General features: G+C 42.3%; 1 protein-coding gene across 1 annotated transcript in view; it reads right to left on the reverse strand.

The window, feature by feature from the left end:
- Positions 1-13,131, reverse strand: part of LOC116735831 (calcium/calmodulin-dependent protein kinase type 1D-like) — a 34,747-nt gene extending 21,616 nt beyond the window's left edge. Inside the window, exon 1 of the mRNA XM_032587970.1 lies at positions 11,839-13,131. Coding sequence (XP_032443861.1) covers positions 11,839-12,164 — 326 coding nt within the window. The 5' untranslated portion in view covers positions 12,165-13,131. The remainder of the gene's footprint in view (positions 1-11,838) is intronic.
- Between the last annotated feature and the right edge of the window lie 284 nt (positions 13,132-13,415).

The following is a 13,415-nucleotide window of genomic DNA, read 5'->3' on the forward strand; positions in this document are numbered from 1 at the left end:
AACAAATTCTCAGTGTTTTTGTTTTAAAGATAACTATAAGATGTTTTGTTATGGTGACAAGAGATGAGTATAACATTAGTGGCAGTGAGCCAGTGATTAAACAGATCAAATGTGATTGTTTCGTGGCTCCGATTGTGTACAACACCATAAGAATATGCTGAAGTTCAGACCAGATGCCAGGCAGTTTGGAGACACTCTCCAGCTCATTCTTGGGGATCCCAAAGCCTTCCCATGTCAGAAGGGACATATAATCCCCTCCAGGGTAATCTGGGTCTACCACGGGTTCTCTTCTAGTTGGGACGGGCCCAAACTGAGAGTCACTGAAAGGTGGGGGCCTGGGTTTCTCTCCTAAAATGAAAAATGGATGGATGTTTGGGCAAAAGCCTGTGCAACATAAAAGAGCTATTTTACTTGGATATCAAGTCATCCATCCATCCATTTTCTAACACCCTTGTCCCTTAGTGGGGTCGGGAGGTGCTGGTGCCTCTCCAGCTAACGTTCCGGGTGAGAGGCGGGGGTCACCCTGGACAGGTCGCCAGTCTGTCGCAGGGATATCAAGTCATTCTCCTGCAAAATGTGTTGGAAAAAAAAAACTAACAAAAAAACGCTTAAAATGCTGCACAGATTTCATCTCATTAAGAAGTTCTTTCAGAAATTTAAGTGTGGTGGTAATGTCATCATTCCAATGTTTTTCACTTTTACCTCAATTTTACTCTGGTCTTAGAAATGTAACGCTTAGTGACCCAAACTGAGCTCTGATGTGACCATAACTTCAGTAATGCATCAAATTAGTTACAGATAAATTCAAACTCTCCCATACTTCAAATGTTAATTAATCTTACATGATATATATATATATATATATATATATATATATATATATATATATATATATATATATATATATATATTAATTTTGGATGCTTTAAAAACAAGCATTTACTGTTTTTACGTAATATCACCCATTTATTCCACTAATCAAACACAAATCCCTTGCAATTTTTCCACATTTCTCACTGCTTCGGTTTCAAAAGCATACAGTGTTTTGTTTTGTTCTGTTTCCCCTCCTCATAAAGCTAATAATAATAACAAAATGGTGGTAGGCTAATGCTACGTTTTCAGGACTTCTCCGATTTCCTGCTGTCGCTTCGTACTTTCACCGCTCTTTCACCGAACGTCACTGTAAAACATGGTACAGGCTTAGGATTGTTAGAAAAGAAAATTCACTAAAATAACCATATCTGGCTAACTCGATGGCTCTTGGTCATTTTTGGCCAAAGCCGATAAAACCGTCCATAAAACATCCTCATGACCACATTCAGCGAGTGTCCTCTGAATGAGGTTCAAGCGGCTTGTTTTTTTTTAGCTCTGCACTGTTGGATTCAAAGGTGCCATCTGTATTGTCCTCCTGATTTCATGCATTTAGCTGTGAGTTCGCCAAATAGCAATAAAACGCACGCCGATCCTGGTTACCAATATGAAACCAATTCACCCGGATCATATTTCCACACTATGTTGCCTTTTAGCCAGAAGGACATATTTAGTAATTAAAGTAATTAATTATTCAACATTTGCTTTTTTTTTTTTTCAGGTATCTTCTAATTGGATTAGGATTACAGTGGATTAGGATTGTAGTTGATCTGTCATGTCTATGTCTGTTTATCAGGCTGCCGGATCAGTTTAACATCCATCTGTGGTAACAGTGAGCAGCACTCTGATCAAGTCCAGAGACTCCAGCGTGCGTTACAGTACAGTCAGTCATTCACCCTTTTGTACACACATTCACACACTGATACTGTGTGCTACATTGTAGCTGCAGCTGCCCTGGAGCAGACTGGCAAAAGCGAGGCTGCCATTCAGTAGGGGCCACCACCAAATATAGTAAATTTCCCCTTTGATTTCACCTTATACATATTCATAGTACTGTTTCTTTTTTTGGTTTTGCTGGGGTGGCTAAGTCAAAGCAGTGGCATAACTATCACAGCCACAAATCCAACCAGTGCTGAGCTGCAGTCTTTATCAAGAGACCATCTAATATGAGGAATGTGCCATTCAGCAGAATCTGAAAGTGAAGATGTGCCACAAATCATCGGGTGACCAGAATCATCTGATTTTCAGCTTAACCAGCCCACGCTGGTAAACGATCAGTCAGAAATGCGAAAAGCCAATTATTCTCACCTTAATAGATGCTTATCACCCACATGCTAAAAGTAGGTCAGTGAGCCGTTGACAACAACACTCTTCGATGTGGAAGTTGTCACTGTGAGAAGAAGACTCAATGTAGCTGTTTTAAGTATCAGCGAGGTCCTTAAATATGGTTGAAAGCACAAAAGTTGTAAAAAAAATAAATAATAATAAAGTCACATTTATAAACACTCCCACAGCAGATTCAGTGAGTACATTTCATTTCCTGGTCATTTCCTTTGTCTGTACTTATCTAGTTTTGGGTTACCGAAAAAAGTTGGGCACTTACAAGGAGCCATCAGCTCGGATGTCAGGGAACAAACTTCAGCAATACCAGAAAAAAAAACCAGCAACTAAGTTGCTCTATAGTATGTTTTAGATATGTAAATTAAAGAAAAAGAATGATCCATTAGTTGTGCTGACAGGTTTTTTTTTTCTTTTTAAATAACCATCCACCCCACAAAACAATAACAGTCACAGATTACTGACTCCAGATCCGTCACACACACAAAAACAACCAATATCATCAATAAATCTGTCTAACAAGTACATAAACTGTTACATTAATTCACCCAAAGAAAATTATTTCATTTTATCAGTAGCATTGACCTTTTGTTGATTATGGACGTGAGGTCTTTGAAGCATTTAAAAGAGTGATTGACTTTTACCTCATGACAGACTTTTTGTTTAACAAACTAGATCAACGAAGTGTCAACATGTACAACGAATGCTGAATCGACTGGGCATTCTGCTGCTACACGTTCAACACTGAAGCTAGTTTAAAATGCTACTGCTAACGTAGGCTATTACATCCTGGTGTGGCTATAAGCAGCTTTGTTATCTCTCAACAGTCACTGCAGGCTTTCCTGTCTGCGCTTGAGCTCCCGAGCAGCGCCAGAACTCTTTGGGTGCTGTCTGATTATCCTCCAGAACCACAGAGCGCTGCGTCACGGCAACAGGTGCCACAGTGCCTGGCAACAGTAAACTGTAGGAGCCAGCGACTTAATCAATAGCTTCTAACTTCAGCTGTGAAGAAGTGAATGTAAGCGAGGCGATGCGGCCTCCATGTGACATTTAACAACATTTAAAGAATGTCAAAGTTATCGGTTGCAGCAGCTATGGTCAGGGGCATGTGGAAGTGTCAGAGTGAAAACTTGTCCTTTTTTTAAAAAAAAATGTAAAGGTTTACCTCTAGCATTATTGTAAGCCAAGCTAGGAAAAATGCTGATATCACCAGACTTTTCTCTTAATCTGCTTCCTCTTGCCCACATATTGCTGTGCTTTGCCAGTAAAAAAAAACACAAAACAAAAAGTAAAATAAAAATTCAAATATTTGGAAATGTTTTGTTTTGTGAAAACTAAATTGTGCCACCCATTTCTAAATGTGATTAGGAGGGCAAACACTGAACAACCTTGCAATTTTAAAGAGAAACTCCTGCTTTTATTTTTGCTCTACAAATGCATCAACATATAAAATGTTTCTGTTTTGCTTTTTTTTTCGGTTTGTTTTTTTTTTAGCTCAGCAAAAATTTGATAGAGGTTAGAGAAAACAGAAACATGATGTCAGGCAAACAGGGGATCTATGCAGTAAGTGTGGTGAACGTTGCAGTGACGATTACTTAGAAAGCAATCAGCAAAAACGTGGTACGTACTATAAAGTTCTTCCTGTTGGACCGAAACATCAGGAAAAAATGACGCTTTACAGTTTTTCTGCAGCCACAGAACGGCTCGCCAGATTCCACAGGGTCAATTATTTCAGCGAAGAGGTTTTCAACAACCTGAGCTTCACCTCCAGTGTGGACAAAGGACCATAAACACAAGAAGATCCAGAAAAGGAAAAAAAAGAAACAAACAAAAAAAAACGTGTCCTTCGACAGCCAGCGTAGCCTCAGGACGGTGACGGGCGATATGTGGTCTTCCAAAGGACTTGGAACATCTTTGTTGCCTGGCTGCTGTATTCAAAGCGTTCAAGGTCTCGACAGCAATTCCACGTGGCGCATGCAGAGCTTTTTCAGGCAGAAAAAGCATCTTAATTTTTCTGCGCATAGCGAGTTGCCCTGAGGCGATTATCACTGATTTTAATACGTTCATGGCTTGTTCAGCCCAGGCAGAAAGCACATTTCCAGACAAATACAGCTCAGGTCTCATGTATAAAACACACAAAGCCTGTATTTCTTAAGATTATCTAGATATCGATTTATTTTAAAAAGTGTAAAAATAATTCCTTTTTTTTTTAAATATTCTGTTCACTCACCTTTACCATCTTCCCCATGTAGTGGCTGTATAAACTACTTTCCGATCAGACACAGTTCCATTAATTTAAAGTTTTTTCATTATTGATCTGCCTGTAAGATCTGATCGGGGTTTAAATAACCTTTAAAAACTTCCAGATTTCTGCAAGGTGTTGATTCCAATTTTGATCAATTATGATTTTTATTTTCATGTCTATTAGGCATGAAAAATAAAAAAAAAGAGTGATTTGTTGTTTGGCTTTTGCAGTAATTTTTAATATGACAGAAAATTAAGACATTTTTCTAATTTACACAAAAGGGCATCAAACTACATACTGTTGGTTGATGTGTTAATAGACAAAAAATATATTTAGTTCTGAGTTTTGGTGCATTTAATTACTCAAAACAGAAAATTCACTTGAATTAACTTTGAAGAAAAAATTTTTATTTGCAGATCTTGAAATGTTTCTTGCACATCTTTAGCAAAGACAGTTTTAAATTGACAGCTGATCAGCAGGTCAGGACTGATCTGGGCCCAATCCATAGAGACATTTGCTTGTCTTACAATAATTTATAGATACTTTTTAAAATTCAAGTAGCCAACTTTTCTAGCCTGAATAACACTTGTGGACAAAACTGTTGGCACCTCTCTGAAATCTCAGGACGATCGAGGTATTCTGGAGAGAAATGCGCTGCCTAGAGTCGGAAAGCTTATTCTAAGTTGCAGGTCATGAGTCTTCCAGCAGGACAATGACTCAAAACACACAACTAAAAACACCCAGGAATGACTAAGAGCAAAACATTGGACTATTCTGAACTGGCCTTCTGTGAGCCTGGTGGATTATCTCAGCTTCTTCTTTCCTCGCTCGTCACCTTTATCTTATCGTTTTCTTTTTTTTAAAAATCTCGTCATAGCCGTATCAGACACCTTGAAACTGGCCTCTGTCTCTTTAAGAACCTCCTGCGTTTTCTGATGCTCAATCGTCACCAGTCATCAAAACAAGGCTGTTTACAACTGTTTGTAGCATGATAAGCTCAACAGATGCGAAATTCCACCAGGTGTATACAAGTTGCTGCTGCCGCTAGTCTGCAGGAGCTGTGCGGGGGGATGAGGGAAGGGGGGGCGAAAGCGCATGACATTATAGGATAATATAAATCTTTAAAAAAAAGTCAATTTAGCTCCCTTTCATAAATGTAAACTTTTGTTGAAACCAAAAACAAAAAAAGGGGAACTTCAGACGGGATTAAATTCAGTAGGAGGCATTAGACAGCACTGTGTTCTGTAATACAGCTGGCTGGGTTTAAATGTTGAGTTCACTGGATGGAAATACTGTAGATCAAGACTCAAATCGGCTGCAGTGACATGCACACGTTTGTGCTTTACAGCTCAAAGTTTCAGAAAGCGAAGCTTCAGGACCAACAGATTTAGAGTCAAGCATTTTGTTTTCCATCGTCTTCCAGTGAACCTAGATTTCACAGCTCTGATGTGCACAACCTTCACCTATCAACCAGAAATCCTGAGCTACTGTACGCAGTTGCCAAGCAATATGAAAATCTGAATAACTGGTGCCGACAAAGGAAGAGCAGGTCAAAAAAGAAAGGACAACAAATCGGGTTTTCTTAAGAGGAGTTTTTCCAGTTCCTCATTTTTATCAGGAAACGCCAGCGGAGAGGGAAGAGGCCAGATTTCTGTGTGCGGAAGAGCAAATGCACGTCCAGAGTGAGAACCACTCATTGCACTGACAGAAAGGCAAGATAAACAGCTTCACAACAAATGAGATTATGAGACTCTAAAGTGGTGGTGAGCTGTTCAGCTGCTAAGATCTGATAGACGCTTTGACAAGTTTATAGTGTTTAAATCAGTCCGTTTATGGGAGCTGCACCAAACAACTGGACAGGCAAAAAACAAGGAGACTGCAGAAACAGTTCAGACTTGTAAAGACACAAACAATACAAAAAGAGCTCCAGGTATTTACCCTAAAAGGTCGTCCGATATTAAAAAACGATAATACCGCTGCGGGGGGGGGGGGGGGGGGGGGGGGGAGCAGGGGCGTTAGGAGTTGTGCGTACATCCAGTAAACAGGTTCTACGCCGTTAGATGCCCAAACCTGCAGTGTAAGGTTAGCAGAGAATACAATGAGGAGTTTAAAATCCAACTTATGGAAATCTATTGATTGGAATTGTTTATCCCTTGCAGGAATGGCGCTCCAAGGTGACGACACAAGTGTTCAACTCCCAAGAAGAGCAGAACATTTCACTCTTGGATCGGCACCAACTCACTGAACTCTGAAGTCTAGACAACTTTGGCAACGCGCTGAAAGAATGTGAAAAGATTAAGACAAAGTCCAAGATATGTCGAAATGAACAAAGTGGTTTGGGTTTTGTCTTTTTTCCAGGTACGTCCTCCAAGGTTGTGGGAATATAATGTGGAGATTTACATGAAAAAAAGGGGCTTCCTCCACATGAAGCATGGTGTGGGGTTAACCACAAACAACTCAGCAAACGTTTTACTTGAAAGGGCAGAATGATTTCAGATTAGGTTTTCCTTTACTTCAGTATTTGCAACAACAAAAATGTTGAAGTGCTGGTTATTCTACACATTCATCCTCTGTTGTTTTGCTCATTTTGCACCTGAAATAGTCATTTCGGATGTAAGGTGTCACAATGATACCTTAAGTCCACTCATATCCCCCAACGACGCGTCATACTTGGTTTGAAAATTGAGAATTTGGCACAATTTTCTGATTTTTATTGTTAAAAAAAAAAAAAAAAACTTTGTGGCTGACAAAAAAAAAAAGATGCACCTGCAAGAGGACTTTCATTTTCATTGCTGAACAGGTTCTTAATATAGTTTTTTGTTTTCAATCAATGCAATTTTTACTCCGTTATTTCCTGACTTTTTCTCACTCAGGGGAGCTAATCACAGAAGACAAAGCCTCCAGATTCCAATCGATACCTGGAGCGATGCTCTTAAGATCTCCGGCGTGCAGAGGCAACCGTGGCTGGAGCTTTGGCTTCACAACACTCTGCCCACTGGGGATCTGTGGACGTGCTCGCGGTTCGTTTACTTAACTTGCCTCCTCAGAGCATCAGCAGCTTAAGGGGCTGGAATTAGCTCCAAGGCAAGACAGGCCCCAGATTCAGTGACGGAGATCTCATTAACGCTACAGCAAGACACACGTGGGAAAAGAGCAGCCAAAGCATTCGTGGCACTGCACCCCTCCCCCTGGCTTCCTGTTCGACCGCCATCAATATCTAATTGGTGCACAAACACGCACATGCAGCAGCACCCGGCCTCCAGCTGCTGATCGGGATCGGGCTCCCTTTCGCAAAACGAGCAGCTCATTTTGCAGTCCTCCGGTGTTTCAAGTTGGCAAATTCAAAAATACTTTATTGATTCCAAAGAGAAAATTAAATGTTGTTGCAGCTCATTTAATTAAGGAATTGTTGTAGATGGTGACGGCGGTGGGCAGGAAAGATCTCCTGTAGCGGTCCGTATCACAACGACTTTGAAGAGGCTTCCGACTGAAGACACGGCTTTTCAATAAATATGCGCAAATCTTTTTGTGTAGTCTGCCGATGTCGAAAAAATACAATTTTGCAATTGCGGTGTTTCCATTAAATAATAAGAAACCCAATTAAAATCACGTGTGAAGAAGTGCAAGGCGTCGGCATCAAAGGCTGCTCTAAATGCAGCGTTTTGGGGAAACTGTAATCTGGGATTTTACAGAAGATCAATGGATTCAACACTTTCAAATGACACACAACGTTTGAAGAAGAGTGTGATACTAAGAGCGCTCTAGTGGAACTACAAACCAGGAAGAAGACTACTTCCTCTTGTCTTCTTCGTGGTTTCCGCCAGTAGTAACAGCCGACTGTTGATCACGTGACTTGTGTGATGTGAAAAAAGAAGCGCTTTCATTACAGCTACACATGGCTGAAAAACCACTTCATCCCAGCACAGCTTTGTTTTTTATCCAAAATTGTAACTTTTTTTTTTTTTTTCTAAATCGCAGAGTTTCCGATTTCTTAAATCGAAAGCAAATTTATTCTCATAATTTCAATTTGTGCAATTCTAGCTGAGTTTAATGGGAACTCAGCTAATGACAGTCTCATGAAGAAGATGGTCAGGTTTGTCCATCATCTTAATTTCATGTAAAAAACAACAAAAAAAAAAAAAACTTTTTTTTTTATATTACAACACAGGCTTTAGTGAAGAACACAACGCTAACCAGGCTTTGCCCTACATATTTTACCCCAACCTAAGTGGAGCAAGGAGAGGAAGAAGATAATCTCTCTCCTCCTTTGGCCAGCAGGCCTTCCTCTTCCGTTTTTAATCCCCTGGCAAAGCTTCCGGCCTGCTGGGCTTTTCTAACCCAGGTGTCCTGTTGTGAGCCCCGCTGTGAGGCAACGAGCCTCTCTCTGATTAAGACCCGGGAACAACTGGGCCGCAGCGCCAGCCAGGCGGCGAACAAGCGAGAAGACGTGACCTGGGTGTTCAGTGGGCGTTTCTTTCCACCTGGCCTGCGATTCGGCTCGCGTTATTCACACACTCCTCACGCACACTGGGTGAAAGCCCGGGGGGGGGAATCAGAGCCGCCGTCCAGGTAGGAGCGACTGACCGCTCCGTCCGACAGCTGAAGCGTGGAGTCTGACTTTGTGAATCAGCCATCTGGATGAGGATTTTGCGATGCGGCTGCTGTTGCTCCCTAAAAAAAAAACAAAAAACAAAACTGCGGCGCATGCTCGGCGCTGTTGCTTAGAAAAGCCAAAAGGAGGCAGAAAACTAAGAGGGACGAGTGTATTTTCTCGTTTATTAAAAGCGGTTCAGCTGTAAGCATTTCTGTGATGCTTTACCGCCAGTTTTTGTGGCCAAAAATGAAAAATACAATAACAACAACAAAAAAAAACCCAGACCAATTCCCATAGGGAGCCCTCTTCCTCTGCAATAAATCTCAAACATGAGCCATGAGCTGGACGGATGCGTCTTCAGGGACGAAATGGGTCACAGAAATACGACATAAAATGTGTGTTAGCACCTTAAAGCATCGCCAGTCTGTGTTAGGCTTCACAGGAACTCTCGTAGGGTCTCTAGGATCGTTACCGATTTTGAAAAGATAAAACCAGACTGAGCTCGCTGCAGACAAAAATAAACTCTGGAATTTGACTGCTCTGTGCTTGGAGAGACAAAAAAAAACAAAAAAAAACCCTTGATCTAAAGGGGCCCTCGGTTCTCATAACTGTTTACAGCTGTACAGTGTCTTGCTCGGAAAAGTCCTCACACCCACTGAACTTGTTCCCTTTTGGTCCCACCACAACCACAGAGTTTAGTGGGTTTTATTAGGATTTTAATGCGACAGACCAACATAAGAGCAAAAGAACAAAGAAAATGATCTTTTTAAAAAAAATTTTACTTAAACACTTCTCAATAATCAATGGAAATATTGGCATTCCAACAATAAAACCATTCCCATAATTGATGAATCGCTTTTTCCTTGTTTCCCCTGCTACTTTCACTACTTAACTTTGGTAATGAGCTCAAAGTCTTTAAGGTCGGAAGGCCTGTTGGCCATCACCTTCATCTGCCACAGATTATCCAACAGATTAAAGTCAGGGCTCTCACCCGGCCTCCGCAAAATCTTGATATGACTTTCAGCCAGAAGAAACACGCTAGCAAAATCAAAAGAAAGGAAGTTGGATGATTTTGTGCTTTCACTGTAGCTCCATCAGCTCTGCAAGGCTTTCCTGTTTCTGATGATGAAAAGCATCCCCACAGGGTGATACTGCCACCACCATCTTTCTCCGGTAGGAATAGTGAGGTCAAGGTTGATGTGCAGCGTCATCATCGTCAGTCTAGCGTGCATAGCGCTTTGCACTGAGGCCAACAGAAGCTTAAATTTGGTCTGATGTTGCCTTCGTCCGCACGTTTTCCCCGACACGGCTTCCTCTCGCTTCCTCTGACTTTCGCCCCGACCATCATCTGTCCTTCGCTTTATCAGATAACAGATTGAAAGTTGCTGCTTAAGCTTCTCCAGGATGTGTTCCCTGGTTTTCGGTGGCACAAAAAAAAGTGGGTACGCACAAAACGTGACGCACAGTGGGTGCTATGTTAGAGGGCGCCAAAATGGTGGCAAAAAAATAATATCTAATCGGCATTTTCTGTATTTTACAGCTCTTTGTGCATGTGTAAATGATGTTGTAAATGATCTATAACAGAGGCGCCTCTATTATGTGTCCGCATACCTCTCAGAAAGTATAAAGTCGCATCTTTGATCTTCTTGAAGCTGGTGGATACCGGTGGACGCCTTACTGCTAATTAGGGAACCACTGAGGGTTTTCACTGTTTTTTTTTTATTTATTTAGGGCTATTCAAGAAAGAAAAAAAACTGAATATAGAGCTTTGGAAAAAATGAGGACCTCTGAAAATGATCGGTTTCGCTGATTTAACTTTTTATAGGCGTATGTTTGAGTAAAATGAACATTGTTCTTTTATTCTATGAACTACTGGCAACATGTCTCCGAAATCCCAAGCAAAAATTTAGTATTTATCTGCAGAAAATAGAGAAATAGTCAAAATAACGAAAAATATCCAGCGCTTTTAGACCTCAAATAAGTTCCCAATCATTTAGAAACGACACTAATGTTTTAACTCAGGAAGAGTTCAAAAATCAATATTTGGTGGAATCACCATGTGATTCCAATGGGCTTCACTGCAGAGGTCTCTTTAATATTTTCTTTTTACAGAGCTGTACTTACATATTTCCTGTTGCTCTGCGCACATATATTCCCAATAAAATGATTTTTTAGTCCGTGACTGAAATGTGACAACATGAGGAAAAGTTGACGGCCCTTGAGTCAATGAGAAGGTCAGGAAACCATGGAGCCAAACGCGAAAGCTTCTCAACTCAGACCTGCACCCTCCACCGACCCCTCCTTCCTGAAGAGGAGAGAAAGTGACTAAAGTCGCTGCAGATGACTGCATGCATGTCGCTGTCATTTGCCAGTTTGTGTATGCAAACAGGCGCCGCTCTGCAAACGCGAGCACAGTTAAATAAATGGCTGCCAGTTACAAAAGCGCCGGGTTCAGTCTTGAGTGGATCTGATCCCCAACAACAAGCTGCTGCAGTTTGTTTGTTTGCTTGGCTATTATTATTTTTCTGAATGAAACGACACGACGAAGCGGCGCCTTCCCATCATAACGCAGCACGTCTTATGAATGAGAAACGAGCCGATGAGGCGTTTGGAGACGATCTGTGCGAGGGCAAGCAGAAGTTTAAAAGGCGATATTCAACAGCTGTCAGTCAGCGCAGCGCAGCGACTCTGCTCTCTGGTTTCCGTTCAAACGCCACAATGAGGCAGGTTGTTGTTTTTTCTTTTTTTTTTTCTCTGTCTGCAAACTTTTGTGATCGTCGCCTTTACTCACGTTCCGAGGACTTCCTTGAAGTCGAAGATGCTCTTGATGTCGTCTACGTGCTTTTTCCAAGACCCGTCGCTGGACTCGCCGTTTTCTTTCGCCATTTCGCACCGGGCTTGGTGGGAGAGGACAGGAGAGGAGGAGGAGGAGGAGGAGGGAGGAGGATGGTGGCGATGAGAGAAATGAGGAGACGCTGCCGGAGGACCAACCGCACTCGTCTCACCCAACCCCAAAAAAAAAAAAGAAGAAAGAAAAATAAAAGTGATGCACTCTTTGTTATTTCTCCCAGCTTTCTGGCTATCCGTCAGCGCTGTCTGTCTGTCTGTCTCACTCATGCAAGCAAGGCAAGCCCGAGGCGGGTGGGTTAGGGGGAGGAGGAGGAGGTATGTCCTACCCCGAGAGGTTATTTGACTAATCTATCTGACGTAGCGGATCCTGAGCCAGAGCCTCCCCGCTGATCACATCACCGAACGGGGGAAACACATGCAGGCTCTCCCCGCTCCTCCTCCTCCTCCTCCTCCTCCTCCTCCTCCTCCTCTTCCTGCCGCTGCCGGGGCGGGGACCAGGCGATGCTGGGAGCGGGAGGTCGGAGGACGGCAGCCGGCCGGCCGGCGCTTGGAGCCGCTGCTGTGCCGTGGAGTCGCACACCGACGGACTCGCTCGCCCCGCGGTTGTTGCAGCGACAGGAGGAGTGGGAGGCTCGTACTATCTGACACGGCTCACACTGCACCAAACCCCGCAGAGCAAGGTGGAAAGTCCACCCCGTGTTTCAGGAGCTGTCTCCATGCTCAGAAATAAACGCTCCTCATTTGAATTTAGTTTCAGATTCAGTAGCAGGGGTGCAACAAGGAGATATTGAGGTCCGGGGGCAGCAATTCACCTTACCCCCCCCCCCCCCCTTCCCCTCAGACACCCGTTTTGAATTTCTGTCATTTTATTGACCTTTGGTGCCTCAACAATCACATTTACAACCTTCTATTGGTCACTTGTGACAGGGTGAAGCTGCAGTGCGACTCAGGTGTGCGACATCGTAATTACAGTAATCTAATTATGGATTACAACGCAGAGGGTCCAGCTCTGAGTACTCTGATTTATATTGTTTACACACATTGTGCAAGGAGGAGTTAGTAGCTGTGTTTCTGTTACAAATGTGCACAAAAACTCACATTTATCAAACAACATGAGCTTTATAGGAGTTGACGCGTTTCCATTAGGTGAATTTCTTTTCGAAATATCAAATTGCGCATTTATACAGTCAATGGAAATGCAGCTAGCAGCCATTTGTCCTGTTGACTGATGATCCTACCTGAGCTGGGGGCCTCTGCAGCTCCTCCAGAGCCACCATGCACCTCCTGGCTGCTTAGCTGACCAACGCTCCCCTTGTTCAGTCTGTTGGTTTCAGTGGACGGCATTATACAAGCATTTTATAACAACTGAAGGTATAATTACTTGATTGTGCCTGGAAATCAAATAATTTTTTATTTGGAAATCAAATAATTTTTGATTTCCAGGGAACCAATAGGGAAATGTCTAATAAGGAACCAATAAAGAGAAGCTAAAATAGGGGAAGTATGATCCTTTTACTT

This window comes from Xiphophorus hellerii, chromosome 2, assembly GCF_003331165.1.
Source record: "Xiphophorus hellerii strain 12219 chromosome 2, Xiphophorus_hellerii-4.1, whole genome shotgun sequence".
NCBI classification, from domain to species: Eukaryota; Metazoa; Chordata; class Actinopteri; order Cyprinodontiformes; family Poeciliidae; genus Xiphophorus; species Xiphophorus hellerii.